Source organism: Ahaetulla prasina, chromosome 2 (genome assembly GCF_028640845.1).
Source record: "Ahaetulla prasina isolate Xishuangbanna chromosome 2, ASM2864084v1, whole genome shotgun sequence".
In the NCBI taxonomy this organism is placed as follows: domain Eukaryota; kingdom Metazoa; phylum Chordata; class Lepidosauria; order Squamata; family Colubridae; genus Ahaetulla; species Ahaetulla prasina.
Genome location: NC_080540.1, coordinates 17,529,775 through 17,549,402, shown reverse-complemented (window position 1 = coordinate 17,549,402; position 19,628 = coordinate 17,529,775). Strand labels below are relative to the sequence as shown.

At 41.2% G+C, this 19,628-nt stretch overlaps 1 protein-coding gene across 2 annotated transcripts; it reads left to right on the top strand.

The window, feature by feature from the left end:
* Positions 1–4,705: 4,705 nt before the first annotated feature.
* On the top strand, positions 4,706–19,348 carry LOC131192465 (uncharacterized). 2 transcript variants are annotated; one of them, XM_058171636.1, is made up of 8 exons: positions 4,706–4,786; positions 7,144–7,266; positions 9,346–9,648; positions 11,260–11,325; positions 13,175–13,462; positions 13,717–13,782; positions 15,885–15,929; positions 17,831–19,348. In XM_058171636.1, the coding sequence occupies exons 1-8, from the start codon at positions 4,768–4,770 to the stop codon at positions 17,878–17,880; spliced, it is 960 nt and encodes a 319-aa protein (XP_058027619.1). In that variant the 5' UTR covers positions 4,706–4,767; the 3' UTR covers positions 17,881–19,348. The 2 variants fall into 2 exon arrangements, with proteins under 2 accessions (XP_058027619.1, XP_058027620.1); XM_058171637.1 differs by lacking the exon at positions 13,717–13,782 and having other exon boundaries at positions 17,831–19,347.
* The last annotated feature ends 280 nt before the right edge of the window (positions 19,349–19,628 follow it).

The window sequence follows — 19,628 nt, the reverse complement described above, 5'->3', positions numbered from 1 at the left end:
TCGAGGGTTTTAGTGGGGTTTTTAAGGGGATTAATCTATTTTATAATTTTTATTTATTAATTTTAAATTTCTCGGTTTATTGAATCAGATTTTTACTATATATTGTATTTTAAATTTTTTGACATTTATATTTTATTTCTGCTGTACACCGCCCTGAGTCTTTGGAGAAGGGCGGTATAAAAATATGATAAAAATAAAAATAAAATAATAAAATAAACTATATTGATGAAGATAAGCGAATCATTGCAAATTAGATTACAGTATCCACGTTTTTCAAAATGCAAGCTTCAGCTAATCATATGACAACACAGAGCCCTGGCCAAAACAAAGCTGCTGAGGAACTCTGGGAGTTGAAGTCCACAAGTCTAAAAAGTTGCCAAGGTTGGAGAGCCCTGGTCTATATTGTGTTCTTAAAAGGCACCCATTACTTTAGAAGTTATTTGCTTCAAAGTAACTGCCCTTTTCTGTAGGCCAAATTCGCAAAATACAGTTAGCAACCTCTGATTAGCAACTTTTACAAGATGACCTAGACCAGTCTTCTATAGCAGGGGTCTCCAACCTTGGCAACTTTAAGACTTGTGGACTTCAAATCCCAGAATTCCTCCGCCAGCAAAGCTGGCTGAGGAACTCTGGGAGTTGAAGTCCACAAGTCTTAAAGTTGCCAAGGTTGGAGAGCCCTATTCTAGAGCATCTACAGCCAGGAGCACTCGATGAATCACAAATCACCATGCTGGATGAAAATGCACAGGTACCATATATGTGGTACCTTGCTCAATAGTAGTAACTGTGAGAGGGATCTTGGAGTCCTAGTGGACAACCATTTAGATATGAGCCAGCAGTGTGCAGCAGCTGCCAAAAAAGCCAACACAGTTCTGGGCTGCATAAACAGAGGGATAGAATCAAGATCACATGAAGTGTTAATACTACTTTATAATGCCTTGGTAAGGCCACACTTGGAATATTGCATTCAGTTTTGGTTGCCACGATGTAAAAAAGATGGTCTTGCTAATCAGAGGTTGCGTGTGCACAGCGAACTGGTAATAAAAGTAAGTAAAACCTACCACTCATCTAACCCAAGTGCTTTCTTCCTTTTGCATTCTGCTTATAAAATTTTGTTGTTGTTAGTTGCGAAGTCATGTCCGACCCATCATGACCCCATGGACAATGTTCCTCCAGGCCTTCCTATCTTCTACCATCCCCTGGAGTCCATTTAAGCTCACGCCTACTGCTTCAGGGACTCCATCCAGCCACCTCGTTCTCTGTCGTCCCGTTCTTCTTTTGCCCTCCATCTTTCCCAGCATTAGGCTCTTCTCCAGGGAGCCCTTCCTTCTCATTAGGTGGCCAAAGTATTTGAGTTTCATCTTCAGGATATGGCCTTCTAAAGAGCAGTCAGGGTTTGTTAAGTTTGGGCAATAACGAGGCAGGAGACCACACGAGTGACAACAGCTCTTTAGTTTATTGTGACCCAGCAAAAGACCAACAGCAAAAACCCCTCTTTAAATACTATTTTGGCTGAGGCATCAGCCAATCAGCAACGTGCTTGTTCCCGCCCAAACTTCCCTCCTAAAGTTTAAATACATAACAGGGTTGATCTCCTCTAGGATATAAAATTACATCTCCTCTAAATATTGATCTCCTCTAAATATAAAATTACAATTAGAATAATCTTTTTCCAATGTTTCAATCAGCAATGTAAATGTTCTACCCCTCATTATCATGCTAACTGTCTTCCACAAATAGATCCTGCTTAGGTAGGACCGGACAAAAATGGCCTTTTAAAGTTCTCCAACAGTTTTGTAGGCAGTGCAATTGAGTTTGAATTCTGCATCTTTCGCCATCCAGCAACATCTTCTAGAGCAATGGCTAGCTGGGGAATTCTGGGAGTTGAAGTCCACCCATCTTAAAGTTGGTAAGGTAGAGGAGCTCTGTTCTAAACCTAGCCAATCATCATGAAGCAACATAAATGAGGGCAGCTTTTCTATTACCAGATCTGGTTGGGTGATGCCATGAAAGTCCTATAAATCTTTAGTATGGAAATAGCCTACTACATCAATCAAAGTAAGATAAAGAATATTTGAGAAGGGGCACCAAGAGTCATTATCAAATAGGAGGTACAAATAATATATTGATCAGGTATTAATCATCCTACTCTGAACCCATTTTGCATGATGGGCATTACATAGTCAATGATCATAATCATTGATTGGAAGTTAATCAGCAACTGATTAACTTCCAATCAAGATGCTGGTGTACAATTTAGGAGACTAATCACATGGAGATTTGCAGGGTCAATTTTATATCTTTATAAATTGACATTGACATTGTAATTCATCACGTCCAATCCCTGGGGTGGGGGATCTGTAGGGAGTGATCAGTATCAATGAATAAAGATGCCAGAATATAAGGGTAAAGGTTCCCCTCGCACATACGTGCTAGTCGTTCAAAGCCAAAGAGCCAGTGCTCTCATGTCTCCATGGTCATGTGGCCGGCATGACTCAATGCCAAAGGTGCACGGAACACTGTTACCTTCCCACCAAAGGTGGTCCCTATTTTTCTACTCGCATTTTGTATGTGCTTTCGAACTGCTAGGTTGGCAGAAGCTGGAGCAAGTAACGGGAGCTCACCCTGTCACATGGCACTAGGGATTCGAACCGCTGAACTGCCGACCTTTCGATCGACAAGCTCAGCGTCTTACCCACTAAGCCACTACGTCCCATTGCCAGAATATACTTTTGATAATTCAGCCAGAGAAGTTTTTCCTGACTGAAGTTTACCATTTTTCAATGGGAGAGTAAATTTGAAGATCTCAGAAGGGGACACTCAGAAGCCAAATCTGCAATATCTTCTGGATTTAAGAGAGATCAGGCCTGGTTCCTCATTAAAAAGAAAGAAACAAAAATATTCAACTTATGTTTTTAATGGTGTGCAACCAGCACAAAAAGGTGATGTAGATGTAATAGGCCACCAGTTTCATTGGTACTGGAAATCCTAGAATTCTTCAGCCACCATGCTGGCTGAGGTATTCTGGTGTTGAAGTCCACATATCTTAAAGGGGCTAAGGCTGAGAAACATTGTACTTAGGGCATCTCGTAACAATGGTGGTTCAAACATTGTTTAAAGACTTTCAGCAAAATAAAGCACTGGACCCTCTAGGTTATTCAGTCTTTGTGGAAGGAAATTGAGGCCATCGCTGCCCATCACAGGGTTGCTGGGGGATTAAGACACAGAGAACAACCAAGTAAACCATCTCTGGAATGGTTGGATGCCAAAATCAGGAATGATTAAGAATAAGCCAGTACCATCAGTAAGTTTACTTAACAAATGCAAAAGGCACAAGTTTGCCAAAATTGAAATCTACCCACATCTGTCAACCTCTGGGTGTAACCAGTGGTAGGATCCAGCCGGTTCGCACTAATTCAGCCAAACCAGTTCTTAATTTTTGCGTAGTTTGGTGAACCGGTTGATCCCACCACTGACTGGCCCCGCCCCATCCCTCCCTGCCCACCGGGGTTTTCATTCAGAGTGGGGAGGCTGCAGGGGCGTGACTGGCAGCCACATTGACCATCTGGGAGGCAGCGCATTAGAATTAGAATTAGAATTTATTTGATTTCTATACCGCCCTTCTCCCAAAGGACTCGGGGCGGTTTACAGCCAACATAAAAAATAATTTTATAAATAGAATTAAAAACATTTCAATTGTTTTGGATCGTCTGTGCTGATCAGCTGGAAGGCTGCCCCCCCCCATGGCCCATTTTTGGCTGGGACGTCCTCCTGCAAAATCCTGCAGCAACCACGTGCAGGAAGCAGGTGGCAAAATATTTCTTTTCTTATGGACTCCGTTTCATTCCCAGCTGTGTGGTTGTTAAATAAGCTGCTTTTTACATCAGAGAACACTGAAAACCATAACTGGAGGAAATGAACTGTGGGCTGGAGGGGAGGTTAGGGAGAAGCATGTCAAATTATAGCAGAGTTGGAAGGGACCTTAGAGGTCTTCTAGTCCAACCTCTGCTCAAGCAGGAGGAAACCTTATACAATTTCAGACAAATGTTTGTCCAATCTCTTTTTGAAAACTTGCAGTGTTGGAGCACCCACAACTTCTGGAGGCAAGTTGTTCCACTGATTAATTGTTCTAAAGAAGTTTAACTACAGTTGAGATTTAATTTCAGGATGAAATCATCTTCGGCAGATAGTCCTGGCAGCAAAGGCTGAAGTTGGGGTTCAGGTCAAGGCTCAGCTAGAGAACCGATTCGGCCACATCCACCATATAAAGCAGAAGATCCTCGTACCAGCCTAAAACCCAAAATGGAGAGAGCAAAGCCAGGATGACAACTCTCCATTGTATTTGGCCAGTGGCTGTCTTGGCAGCAATAATGCACTGCCCCTTCCTGAAACGGTGCAGTCCAGTCTGGATGCCCCAGTGATCTTCATCCAAATATCAGATTTGGCCTCTTTTAGCTTCCAAGCCTCAAAAGATTTAACTTATAGGGGCATGACTGGTTATGGGGATTTCCTGTGACAAACGAAGCGCACAGATTGCAACACCGTTGTGGGAAAGATGTGAAGAGAAGATTGAACATTGGAAACTGTCTCACACCATCTCCTCAAATGGTTTCCCTTTATTTCTTGAACAACGCAAGAGGTGTTTTTTTTCCGGTGATGTCATGTCCTATATAAAGAGAGGTTGTCTCCATTTGGAGGACAATTTGTTTCAGACTGTAGAAGCATCTGCACTTAGTTGGAAGTTAGTGCAGGAGATCACACAGAACCATGGAATCATTTCAAAGAGGTGAGGAACGGAAAAAGTCTTTATAGTTATTTTGGTTTTCTGATTCAGGAGAAGAGGAAACTGAAAGGTTTGCTTATCATATCGTACCAAATTGAGCTTCAAGAGGTAGGAGTTTCGGCAAAATTTCTTGATGGAGAAGAAAAAAATGTAGGCAAGTAGACATGCCGTGAAGTTCCTTCTTCCATTTATCTAGTTCCTCCCTGTAGCTCTGAGTGAATGCCCCGTTTAATATCACTAATGAAACCAAAACATTTTTGCTTTCTAGAAAGAAACTAATCTTTGAATTCTTACTTCAGATTTGACATTGGTTTTTTTTTTCTGTTCAGTGATTTCTAACACTCCATTTCTTAAATTCTGGCTATTTCTTGAATTTCTAAATATTTCTTAGATCTTTATCAATATGGAAATTGTTCTGTACTCAGCAACATATGTTTTGTAAGACTTTGGTTAGCAAGATCTGTGGAAACCAGCCAGTGTGGTTTGAAAACTGTCGATTATGACTTAACCAACTCACCCAATTTTATTTCATTCAACAAAATTTGAATTCAACTCACAAATATGAGCCTTGCTTTTTGCTTTTTGAAGAAATCTAGCATTTCAAACACGCTCTCAAGACCTTTTTCTGACATATTTTAGAATAACTTCTTAGTGGTGTGTTGGCCTAGTGGTGAAGAACCTTGCCTTCCACTCAGAAGGTTGAGAGTTTGATTCTACGTAACAGCAGATATTTCTCTCCTTGGTCACAAAAATAAATAAATAAATAAATATGTTGTGAATACCTCAACACTACCAAAAATTAAGGGATTACAGGGTTGTAAAAAGGGAGTTTTATTTTAAAATCAATATTAATGCCCTAATTGTTGCAAATAGAGAAAAGACCAGGGGCTTTCTTTCATTGATATCAATGGGAAAGATCTAAATTCATTCCTGGAATTTTATTTTACTTTGTGTCCACAAAAGTTTTGAAATTACAGCAAGTTTCATTCATTAAAATGAAAATAATAGAGAAGATTGTGATTGTTCTTTTCTCTGTAATCATGCAAGATTTCTTTAATTACATTTTTATTAAATGGAAATAACATTAAATAGGCAACCCAAAGGGTTCTCTTTCTCATAGAAACCAATTTGGTTTAGTGGTGAAGGCACCAGGCCAGAAGTTGGAAGACTGTGAATTCTAATCTCACTTTAGGCATTTAAGCCCACTGGGTGAATTTGCCCCAGTCCCTCTGTCTCAGCCCAACCTAACTCACTGATTTGTTATTATGGTGAAAACAGGAGGGGTAAAGAATTTTAGGTGAGTTCACTGCCTCAAGTTATTTATAAAAATAATAAAGGTGAGATTTTGAAAAAAAAAATCTAAATAAACTAATCTTAATCTAAATATACCAGGATGGGCAAGAAAGCAACTGAATTTATTGGTAAATTAAACAACTTATGATCCATGGTGGGTCTTCTTTTACCAATATTAATTAAACTTGAGAGTTAAACAGAATGACCACAGGTAGGCAGAAAAGCAGTGAGAACGGGAAAGATTTCTGATTTTCTGTCAAATTCCCCTTTGACTTTCCTTATGGGAAACTGGCAGAGCTTAATGGAAATGATGATCATTGTTGATAGCCCATCACGTCAGGGTGATTGTGTAATAGCCTGGAAGCAGCCACAACTTTGCCAAATTTCAAACCAAGTATTGGACACATTCTTTAAGTTAGCCCATTTATAATAACAACAACAACAACAACAACAACAACAACAACAACAACAGAGTTGGAAGGGACTTTGGAGGTCTTCTAGTCCAACCCCCTGCCCAGGCAGGAAACCCTACACCATTTCAGACAAATGGTTATCCAACATTTTCTTCAAAATTTCCAGTGTTGGAGCATTCACAACTTCTGCAGGCAAGTTGTTCCACTGATTAATTGTTCTAACTGTCAGGAAATTTCTCCTTAGTTCTAAATTGTATCTTGTTTCAACATTTCTTGCTCTATGTTACAAGGCACTGTTAACTGAAGTTACAAATAGACAGGAGAGTTTTAGTATTATATAGCTCTGAGTTTTTGCAGTAGATTGGCTAAATTCCTTAATTTCTGATTTTTTAAAATATTTAGCAAATAAACCATCTCCAGCTTAAAGGGAACTGTATGCTTTAAACATCGTGTGAGTTCTATTTCATTACAACAGCTGGATTTAATATTTATTTATTCTGCACATCTGCCTCTCCCTGTGCTACTGTAGACCAGCTAGTTTTAAGGTAAGAATCAGCCAGCTTGGCCTAAGAACATCATATCCACCCTGATGGGTTAAAAATAGCTACCATTCCTGTTTTGAAAAACTGATTTTTGTGAATCAACTTGTTTCAGATACTCCCAGGAATTTTGCACTACCTGCACTGCTACTCAGGAAAGGAAATGGATGGATTTTTTATTTCCTCTGGATCTTTGCAATTATTGTTTCCAATTCACTTGCCTGTGACAACCAAACAAGTGGGTATTTGTTTCCAATTTCCATCACTAATGTACAAATTATCTTGGCGTTGTTATTGTGACTTTTTCTAAGGATCTTTCTAGCTGAGATGCCAAGACTTGAATCTAGCTACTTCTCTTTAAAAAGTGTAATGTAATGTAGTGGTTAAGTGGACTCCTAGAAGGGAGGTGTGTGTATTCCAGAGGAGTAAGACACAACTTGGCCCAAATCTCATGTGTAAGAAAAAGAGGGTGAAGACAGCCATTCCTGTTTCATGTAGAGTAAGCAAGCACACTACAAGCCACCACTGTGCAGAAACGATTTTATTGGAAAGTGAATAATACAACAGTAATATTCTTAAAGGAATATTATTCCAAAAAAAAAATAAGAGACTAAAAGATACAGGAATATAAAGTTCATAACAGTATACACTGGGGAGTCATAGGAAGTGTCAGAAAAATTAAGGTGATAGCCCTCTTGTAGAAAATTGCTAACTTACAGGTAATCCTCAAGCTATGACCAAGGTAAGGACCAGAATCGCCCTTGCTAACCAAGGCGGTTGTTAAATGAATCGCACCCGATTTTACAACAAATCATGCAGTCATTAAATTAATCCAGCTTCCCACATTGACTTCATTTTTTGGGAAGGCAGCTGGGAAAGTCGCAAATGGTAATCACACGACCCCAGGACACTGCAACCATTGTAAATGCCTGTTAGTTGCCGAGCATATAAATTTTGATGACTGTGTGGATGCTGCAATGGTTATAAGTGCGAGGATTGATCATAAGTCATTTGGGGGTGGGGATTTGTAGCTTCAGTTACTAAATGAATGGTTGTAAGTCAAGGACCACCTGCAATTAGTTGATTTCTCCTATCCTTAAACTATATAGATTATATCAGGGATGAAATCTACTTACCTTCTCTACTGATTCAGAAGTGCGCACCTTCACGCGCCACCTTCACATCTGATTCTGGACCCTTTGCCCATGTGCAAAGCCTTCTGCACATGCGCAGAGGGTCAAAAACAGGTTACTTCCTGGTTAAAACCAGGAAGTAATGATGTCCAGGCGGGTGAGCAGAGCCTTGTGCTGCCGCTGCTACCGTTTTACCTGAACCGGAGCAAACCGGTAGCATTTCACCCCTGCATTATATTCAAGATTCTTTCCTGTGAGACAAGGCTGAAAGCAGCAGAAAATCTGATATATTTCTTCTCTTCTTTCTTCCCATTCAATAGTATAAAGCAGGGGTCTCCAACCTTAGTAACTTTAAGGTTTGTAGACTTCAATTCCCAGAGTTCCTCAGCCAGCAAAGCTGGCTGAGGAACTCTGGAAGTTGAAGTCAACGAGGCTTAAAATTATTAAGATTGTAGACTCCTGGTATAAAGCATCAGAGGTGAGTGCCACTTAATTTTTAATTTTTAAAACCAATGTCCAGGTACCATTGTATCAAAATTTAAATTAGCCTGGAATTTATCTATATGTGTATCCTATCTGTACCCTCAATTGCATCTTCCTACCTCTACCTCTATCTTTATAATCATTCTCCTGATCAATGTTTAATCAATGCTTCTTTTATCAAACTCAAAATTGCATTGGGATAATTCCTTTTGGAGGGGTCTGGACACCACATTCTAGTTCTGAAACCACCTGCAGTTTTATTTATTTATAGTCTCTTTTTAAAAAATTTTTTAATTGTTTTATTGTGATACATCATCTGACAAACACACAACATACAACATATAAATATCTCCTATTTTTAAACAACATTTCTTAGTGGTCTTCTTTCATTTTTATACCTTTCCCCCCATATCTCATTTATTATTTTATTTTCTTTCTTATCCCAGAAAATGGGATGTTTATAGTCTCTTATGTTGCGTTTCTGCCATACAGAACTGTTACTTTTATTATATGCCACCTCTTATACAGAATCCTATTGATCCATCCCTTCTGAGTTATTTTTCTCAAATATTAATTCATTGCTTTTTGACAAATTAATATAGGCACTGCAGTTTCGGGGCCAACAGCGGTATAATTTTGGCCCAGACAGACTTGCATCTTTGAGATGGTAGGTAACTATGAATTTCTTCTTCTCTTAACAGAGGATGATGACTGTCCTCACAGGAACATATTTGTGGAGGAAGGAGAATCGGTGAAATTTCCCCTCTGTGCTTCTGAAGCTGCTGAATATTTGTGTATCTGGAACAATATAGCATCCATGTGGCAAGATGGGTACTATTTTTTTGACAAAGAGTCCCGACCACTTCTTTCTCATTTAAGAGACAATTTTTCCACAGAAGGAAACAAAGTTGAACTAAAAAATGCCAGCCACAACTCCAGCGGGCTTTACAGGTTTCTGACTAAGTCTGAAAGCTGTATGGTGTCAGTGCAGATCTCTGTATCAAGTAAGTTCGTACAGGTGCTATTTAAAGTGCAAGTGCTGAGAGGCTGGGTCTGAGGGGAGGTGTGGGGGCATACCATGGATCCAACTCTCATTTTTTACAACCCCCAGATTATCCAAATCTGGGTAAATTGAGAAGTGGCAGTCTGATTGCTAATTCTTTTCCTGTTAAATGTTTTTTTTTTAATTTATATCCTACTAAAACCCCCGTGTCTTTTTGATTGTTTCTAACCTTTGATCGGGCAAAACAGTGCATTAAAGATAAAGGTAAAGGTTCCCCTCGCACATACGTGCTAGTCATTGCCGACTCTAGGGGGCAGTGCTCATCTCCGTTTCAAAGCCAAAGAGCCAGCGCTGTCCGAAGACGTCTCCATGGTCATGTGGCCGGCATGACTCAACGCCAAAGGCGCATGGAACGCTGTTACCTTCCCACCAAAGGTGGTCCCTATTTTTTCTACTTGTATTTTTACGTGCTTTCGAAACTGCTAGGTTGGCAGAAGCTGGGACAAGTAACGGGAGCTCACCCTGTTACACGGCAGCACTAGGGATTCAAACCGCCGACCTTTCGATCGACAAGCTCAACGTCCTAGCCCCTGAGCCACTGCGTCCCTTATAAAACAGTGCATTATAAGGGAACAATTTTTGAATCAAGGCACCTCACATAGAACTAACTTAAAGAATATGTCCAAAATCCAGAAGCCATGACTCCCCTGTGACTGACATTGGGCAAAGTTGTGGCTACTTCAAAGCTGTCATGCCACCACACTGCCATGGCCAACTGCTGTATTGTGTTCATTATTTCCAATATTTCCTGCTGTTCATACTAGGAAAATCAATGGGGATGATGGCAGGAAGTCAAAAGTCGCTCTCGGTACTTATTGATTGCCTATAGTCATTCTGTTTTGTTTTGTTTTAAGATAATGAAATATATTTGAAACAATCACCCAACAGGTCACAGGTTATCCACCGGTAGTAACAGCTAAAAAATTTCCCAAAATATACAAAATATACAAGCAGTCCTCAACATAGAGTCATAATGGAACCTGTCCATTATAAGTCATGGCAGTGGTAAAGGGGTCACCCAAGTGAATGGGTTGATTTTATGACCCTTTTTGTGCCAGTCATTAAGCAAGCAAATTGTTTACTCTGGACCAGCTTTGTGAAAATGAGAAAGAAATGCTGGTTTTTAGCCAAAAAAAGTTATAAAACATGGCCACGTGATTGTAGGATACTGCAGTTGGCTATGAATGCAGGCTGGTTGCTAAGCGCCCAAAGTGTAACCATGTGATGGGGAGTGGTATATGTGGTCCTGGGGAGGTCTGTCCTAAACTGATGGCTATTAAGGAGATATAATGGATTCTTCCAGGAACATCTGCAGATTATAGTTTAAAAGATGATGTCCACAACTGTGCAGTCTAATCACTGCTGGATTTTTTATGTGAATTGATGCACATAAAAAAAGTAGGCATAGCTTCAATACCTTTGTGACCGCCATCTTGAATTTTTTGATCATACCCTGAGGGCAACCATGGGTTCAGTAGACCAGAAGGTGCAAGATTGTGATACACTATTTTCTCTCTCTCTTTTTCTCAATCTCCCCTCTGGTTTCTTTCAGATGAAAGGCCTACTACCAGTTCCTCTCCTCAATCTGGAACCTTCAAAAAACGATTGACAAAATGGAGTAAGTAGAGGCAGGGGAAACAAGAAAAGATACTTTTGTCTTTCTCGGAGTTCTGCCGTCAATTCTTAAATAGGAATGAGGAAAAAATAGTTCTGTTTGCATTTTAATGCAGATTTAAGGGATTAGCACAGGGGTGAAATCCTCCCAGTTTAGACCGGATCGCCCGATCCGGTAGTAATGGTGGCGGGTGGTTCAGAGAACCTGTAACAAAAATCCCTGCCTCCCGCATGCCCAGTTGAGCCGTGCAATCAACAGAGGTTTGTTTTTTTTACTTTTAAAAGCATTTTTTCTTTGGCCAATACACTGGGGAGTCACAAGAAGTGTCAGAAAAATTAAGGTGATAGCCCTCTTGTAGAGAATTGCTAACTTACAGGTAATCCTCAAGTTATGACCAAGGTAAGGACCAGAATCGCCATTGCTAACCAAGGCGGTTGTTAAATGAGTTGCACCCGATTTTACAACAAATCATGCAATCATTAAATGAATCCAGCTTCCCACATTGACTTCATTTTTTGGGAAGGGCAGCTGGGAAAGTCGCAAATGGTAATCACATGACCCCCGGACACTGCAAACATTGTAAGTGCCTGTTAGTTGCCGAGCATATAAATTTGATGACTGTGTGGACGCTGCAATGGTTATAAGTGCAAGGATTGATCATAAGTCATTTGGGGGTGGGGATTTGTAGCTTCAGTTACTAAATGAATGGTTGTAAGTCAAGGACCACCTGTAATTAGTTGATTTCTCCTATCCTTAAACTATATAGATTATATCAGGGGTGAAACCTTCCCTACCAGTTCAGAAGTGCACACGTCGTTCATGCGCCACCTTCACGTCCAATTTTGGACCCTTTGCCCATGCGCAAAGCCTTCTGCGCATGCACAGAGGGTCAAAAACAAGTTACCTCCTGGTTAAAACCAGGAAGTTACAATGTCCAGGCGGGTGGGCAGAGCCTCGTGCTGCCGCCGCTACTGATTCACCAAACCACGTGCCGTCGCTGCTACCATTTCGCCTGAACCGGAGCGAACCGGTACCATTTCACCTCTGCATTATATTCAAGATTCTTTCCTGTGAGACAAGGCTGAAAGCAGTATTTCTTCTCTTCTTTCTTCCCATTCAATAATATAAACTAAAGCACCAGAGGCGAGTGCCACTTAATTTTTAATTTTTAAAATCAATGTCCAGGTACCACTGTATCAAAATTTAAATTAGCCTGGAATTTATCTATATGTGTATCTTATCTGTATCCTCAACTGCATCTTCTTATCTCTACCTCTATCTTTATAATCATTCTCCTGATCAATGTTTAATCAATGCTTCTTTTATCAAACTCAAAATTGCATTGGGATAATTCCTTTTGGAGGGGTCTGGACACCACATTCTAGTTCTGAAACCACCTGCAGTTTTATTTATTTATAGTCTCTTTTTTAAAAACTTTTTAATTGTTTTATTGTGATACATCATCTGACAAACACACAACATACAACATATAAATATCTCCTATTTTTAAACAACATTTCTTAGTGGTCTTCTTTCATTTTTATACCTTTCCCCCCATATCTCATTTATTATTTTATTTTCTTTCTTATCCCAGAAAATGGGATGTTTATAGTCTCTTATGTTGCGTTTCTGCCATACAGAACTGTTACTTTTATTATATGCCACCTCTTATACAGAATCCTATTGATCCATCCCTTCTGAGTTATTTTTCTCAAATATTAATTCATTGCTTTTTGACAAATTAATATAGGCACTGCAATTTCGGGGCCAACAACAGCGGTATAATTTTGGCCCAAACAGACTTGCATCTTTGAGATGGTAGATAACTATGAATTTCTTCTTCTCTTAACAGAGGATGATGACTGTCCTCACAGGAACATATCTGTAAAGGAAGGAGAATTGGTGAAATGTCCCCTCTGTGCTTCTGAAATTGCTGAATATTTGTGTACCTGGAACAATACAACATCCATGTGGGAAGATTGGTACCATTTTTCTAACAAAGTGTCCCGACAACGTCTTCCTCATTTCAGAGAGAATGTTTCCATAGGACTAAAAAATGCCAGCCACAACTCCAGTCAGCTTTACAGACTCATGTCTAAGTTTGGAAACTGTATGGAGTCAATGCAGATCTCTGTATCAAGTAAGTTTGTACAGGTGCTATTTAAAGTGCAGGTGCTGAGGCTGGGTCTGAGCGGAGGTGGTGGGGGCATACCATGGATCCAACTCTCATTTTTTACACAAAAAAGTAGGCATATACCTTTGTGACCGCCATCTTGAATTTTTTGATCATACCGTGAGGGCAGCCATGGGTTCAGTAGACCAGAAGGTGCAAGATTGTGATACACTATTTTCTCTCTCTTTTTTTTTCTCAATCTCCCCTCTGGTTTCTTCCAGATGAAAGGCCTACTACCAATTCCTCTTCTCAACCTGGAACCGTCAAAAACCAATTGACAAAATGGAGTAAGTAGAGGCAGGGGAAACAAGAAAAGATACTTGTGTTTTTCTCGGGGTTCTGCCGTCAATTCTTAAATAGGAATGAGGAAAAATGGTTCTGTCTGCATTTTAATGCAGATTTAAGGAATTAGCACAGGGGTGAAATGCTCCCGGTTTGGACTGGATCACCCGATCGGGTAGTGATGGTGGTGGGTGGTTCAGAGAACCAGTAGCAAAAATCCCTGCCCACCCCCATGCCCAGCTGAGTCGCGTGATTGAAAGAGGCGGTGGTAAGGCCCCTCCTCAAGAAGCCCTCCCTGGACCCGGCTGTTTTAGGAAATTACCGTCCTGTCTCCAACCTCCGCTTTGTGGCGAAGGTTGTTGAGAGTGTGGTGGCACGTCAATTACCCCAATACCTGGAGGAATCTGTCTATCTAGACCCGTTCCAGTCTGGCTTCCGACCCGGGTACAGCACGGAGACGGCTTTGGTCGCGTTGGTTGATGATCTCTGGAGGGCCAGGGACAGGGGTTGTTCCTCTGCCCTGGTCCTATTAGACCTCTCAGCGGCTTTTGATATCATCGACCATGGTATCCTGCTGCACCGGTTAGGGAGTTTGGGAGTGGGAGGCACCGTTTATCGGTGGTTCTCCTCCTATCTCTCTGACCAGTTGCAGACGGTGTTGGCAGGAGGGCAGAGATCGACCACGAGGCCCCTCACATGTGGGGTGCCGCAGGGGTCGATTCTCTCGCCTCTCCTGTTCAACATCTATATGAAGCCGCTGGGTGAGATCATCAATGGCTTTGGGGTGAGGTACCAACTGTATGCTGACGACACGCAGCTGTACTTTTCCACCCCAGGCCATCCCAACGAAGCCATCAAAGTGCTGTCCCGGTGTTTGGAAGCTGTACGGGTCTGGATGGGGAGAAACAGGCTCAAACTCAATCCCTCCAAGACGGAGTGGCTGTGGATGCCGGCACCCCGGTACAGTCAGCTGCAGCCGCGGCTGATTGTTGGGGGCGAATCATTGGCCCCAATGGAAAGGGTGCGCAACTTGGCCGTCCTCCTGGATGGACGGTTGTCTTTCGAAGATCATTTGACGACCGTCGCCAGGAGGGCTTTTTACCAGATTCGCCTGGTTCGGCAGTTGCGCCCCTTCCTCAACCGGGATGCCTTATGCACGGTCACTCATGCTCTGGTTACCTCTCGCTTGGACTACTGTAACGCTCTCTACATGGGGCTCCCCTTGAAGGGTACCCGGAGGCTCCAGTTGGTTCAGAACGCAGCTGCGCGGGTGATAGTAGGAGCCACACGTTGCTCCCATGTAACACCTCTCCTGCGCAGTCTGCACTGGCTACCTGTGGTCTTTCGGGTACACTTCAAGGTGTTGGTGACTACCTTTAAAGCACTCCATGGCTTAGGGCCAGGGTACTTACGGGACCGCCTGCTGTTACCGAATGCCTCCCACCGACCTGTACGCTCGCACAGATAGGGACTCCTTAGGGTGCCGTCCGCCAAGCAATGTCGGTTGGCGGCCCCCAGGGGAAGGGCCTTCTCTGTGGGGGCTCCCACCCTTTGGAACGAAATTCCCCCTGGACTTCGGAAACTGCCGGACCTTCGGACTTTCCGCCGAGAACTGAAGACCTATTTGTTCGCGCAGGACTGGCATAGGATTTTAATAGGATTTTAATTAGTTTTAATGTTTTAACATTTTAAAATTTGGGGTTTTATTCTAAATGTTTTAATTCGGCCATTTGTATAATAAGTTTTTTAAATTATGGTTTTATGTATATCCTGTTGTTGTTTTTTATCATGACTGTGAACCGCCCTGAGTCCTTCGGGAGAAGGGCGGTATAAAAATTTAATAAATAATAATCATCATCATCATCATCAGAGGTTTTTTTTTTTTTTACTTTTAAAAGCATTTTTTCTTTGGCCGAAAAAATGCTTTTAAAAAAAGCCTCTGATGATCACGCAGCTCAGCTGGGATCATCAGAGGCTTTTAAAAGCATTTTTTCTACAACCTCCTCGGCTGAAGAGGTTGTAGAAAAAAGGCTTTTAAAAGCAAGATTGTGATACACTATTTTCTCTCTCTTTTTTTTTTCTCAATCTCCTCTCTGGTTTCTTCCAGATGAAAGGCCTACTACCAATTCCTCTTCTCAATCTGGAAAATGGAGTAAGTAGAGGCAGGGGAAACAAGAAAAGATACTTGTGTTTTTCTCAGGGTTCTGCCGTCAATTCTTAAATAGGATTGAGGAAAAATGGTTCTGTCTGCATTTTAATGCAGATTTAAGGAATTAGCACAGGGGTGAAATGCTCCCGGTTTGGACTGGATCACCCGGTCGGGTAGTGATGGTGGTGGGTGGTTCAGAGAACCAGTAGCAAAAATCCCTGCCCACCCCCATGCCCAGCTGAGTCGCGTGATCATCAGAGGTTTTTGGGTTTTTTTTACTTTTAAAAGCATTTTTTCTTCGGCCGAAAAAATGCTTTTAAAAGTAAAAAAAAAGCCTCTGATGATCACACAGCTCAGCTGGGATCATCAGAGGCTTTTAAAAGCATTTTTTCTACAGCCTCCTTGGCTGAAGAGGTTGTAGAAAAAATGCTTTTAAAAGTAAAAAAAAAAAAGTTGGCCACTCCCACTCAGTCACATTAACACCCCCCCCCTCACCAAGCCACACCCACAGAACTGGTAATTTTACATTTCACCTCTGGATTAGCACTTCCCAAATCTAAACATTGGATGCCTTGAACTGCAATTCCCATCATCTCAGGATAACATGGAGCAATGCTGAGTTGGAAACAAGGCATTGAGTTAGAGCAGTGTTGGCCACCCTGGCGGTTTTAAGATGGCTGGACTTCGATTCCCAGAATTCCTCAGCCATCATGGCTAGCTAGGGAATTCTGGGAGTTGAAATCCACCCAATCTTAAAGCCACCACCAACATCCCTTTAGCAAATTGTATGGGTAATTTCAACTGAATCAGAGCATTTTCTGCAACTTTCCTTCATGACATTGCTTCCTTTATGGTGTATTATACATTTTTTTTTACTTTACTTATTTTTCCCACCATTTATTTCCTTACATATTGGTCATTGATGGGAAGGTAAAGTTCACCTTTTGTATTGTGTACTTAGATGTTCCCACACTAAAATTCACCCCAGTTTTAAACAGGCAGTGGGTTTGAAATGAAAAAGCTGAGTCATCGTAAGTGGTTTTCAGAACCTTATAGCAGGATATCCTGCAGAATCTCTCACATGTGACCCTGAATCACTCTGTCTGGTTTCCTCTTTATGAACAGAACCAAACCAGAACCCATGAAGGGGGAAATGTTAAGAAAACATGTAAAGAAGGAGAAACAGTTTGATAATGGTTTTTTTCCTGTTTCTTCCCAGTTCCTAGAAGAAAGGTCTAGAACTGCAATGGCCAGAGATATCCACAGCGTCTGCTCCAAAAAAATCGAGATGGCAACTATGAAGATGAGGTCAAAGTTCTATGACACCCATAAAAATGTCATAGAGCTTCAATTACCCTGTTGCAGATGCTGTCTTGATTTTTATTGGACTACTACTGTGTTTCCCTCAAAATAAGACCCTGTCTTATATTTTTTTGAACCCTGAAATAATCGCTTGGCCTTATTTCCATGCGCTCAAAAGCCTGATTGGGCTTATTATCAGGGGATGTCTTATTATGGGGGAAACAGCGGACATCCTGCAGAGATACCTGACAGTGACAAATTTACCAGTGCTTCCTCATCTCTCCTCCCCTCCTCTTCCTTCCTTCCTTCCTTCCTTCCTTCCTTCCTTCCTTCCTTCCTCCTCCCTCCCTCCCTCCCCAACTATTCTTGCTGAACCAAGGACTGAATCACTAGTTTGGTGTGATATGGTTGCTTGCTCACATGGGGGAAAAGGTGCCCAAGGGTTTTATCTCATATTTCATCATTTGATCCATCCTCAACCATCCAGCTGTTGGCTGATTATCTGGGCACACAGGCTTTTGTGAGTGAAGTGATATTGCAGTGTATGCAATAAATGAATGTTAGGTGGCTTGATCTACGTACCTTCTTCTTTCCACTTACAGGTGGTGTGATGTGGCTCCCCTTTCTAGCAATAATTTTCAGATGCCTATGAATGGACCGAAGACACCGCCCACTGGCCTTGATGGACTTTCCTGCGCATCCTATTTTATTTTTTTTAAGTTATTTTCTTACTGTGCAATATAGAATGCTTATATGTTTGGTAACGACAGAAATGCATGCAAAAAGGGGAAAATGGAAGTGTGACCAAAGTCACCAGTTTTTTTTTTTTTTTAATCAATTCAATGAAGAATTGCAGCAGGGGTGTCCTCAGGTTGTGGTTCAGAAAAATTATGAAGATGGCCCTAACGGTTGAATTAAATCTCTGCCTATTTCTCATGTGGGCAAAGCACATAACAAGCAGTGGAGCTTTGGTGACTTCATTGCGGCCGCCATTTTGAGTTTGGACCACAATCCTTTGGACACCTCTGAGGAGGGAAGATGTGACTATGCAATATGGCACAGAAGTCAGTCTTCCTTGTCTTTGACTCTTAGCAACCGGCAGCAACTGTGAAGACTTCCTTTAACCTTGTCTTATTGCTTGGTCTACAGTAACTCCCAAAACTATCTGATGACTGCACTGCACAATTCACATTGTTGCACAGGAGCTGTGCAATTCTTTGAGCGTTTTCCAATAGCGTTCTCCCCCTCAGAGAACTCGAGGTAAATCTCACTGCAGTTTGGAATGTGTGACTTGTTCCATGCCCAGTTAGCAAGTGTGAGGGGAGGAAGCCCATCTTTCCCCATTAGACCTCTCTGGATTGGTTTCAATCTAGACCCGGCACTGCCAATAAGCCCTAGATTTTGTTCGACAGATGTCCCCAAAACAGGTAATCTGAACTTTTGATCGACCATGTGCTTATTGTCGGTTCAAAGCAAAATTCCCATTTCTGTGACATTTATACGGGTAGTTCGCGACTTACAAATAGTTGCTCAGTGATCGTTCAAAGTTACGATGGACACCTAAAAAAAATGGTATGGCTTGTGGCAAAAATGCCCATTGGCTAAAATGACTGCATTTTTGCCTAACGGCTGTGGTGATTTCCTTTATGACCAAAGGTTGTATGACAAAAAGTCGTAAAAATCGGATCAGTCGTGATGATTCGCTTAACGACTGACATGATTTATGCCTATAATTCTGGGCTCAACTGCGGTCGTAAGTCAAGGATGACCTGTAATTGTAACCTTACACTCGGGAAGAACAACAGAAGCGGGAGGTGAGCTACTGAAGAATAAAAATAAAAATAGTCTTTGGAAGTGGGATGCCAAGGTGTTGCAATAAACTGGAAAACTCTTGATTAATGATGATTTATGATTGTAACTTTGTTGCTTATATCCTTATGACTTATACTGATATTGTTTCCTGACTGCTTAATTGTAGCCTATGACTATCATTAAGTGTTGTATCATTAAGCGTTAAATTTGTACCCTATGGCTATCATTAAATGTTGTAAGTGTTGTTGTACCTTGCATATGCACCAAGACAAATTCCTTGTGTGTCCAATCACACCTGGCCAATAAAAAATTCTATTCTATTCTATTAAAATGAAAAAAATAATAATAGCCAGCTCAATTACAATGCACTAAGCCAAAATGTGATTTCTTTGGTAGGCACTTGGGCACTATTGCTTGTTCAGTGAATTATGGTTAAAATAAATCAGCAGTATTGAATCTTTTATCTGATGTGGAGAAGGGCAGGAATGCATAAAATTAAAGTCCAGTCTATAATCATGGGTTTAAACAATGGAAAATAATAAGCAGGTTCACATATTTATTTATTTATTTTGCATTTATATCCCGCCC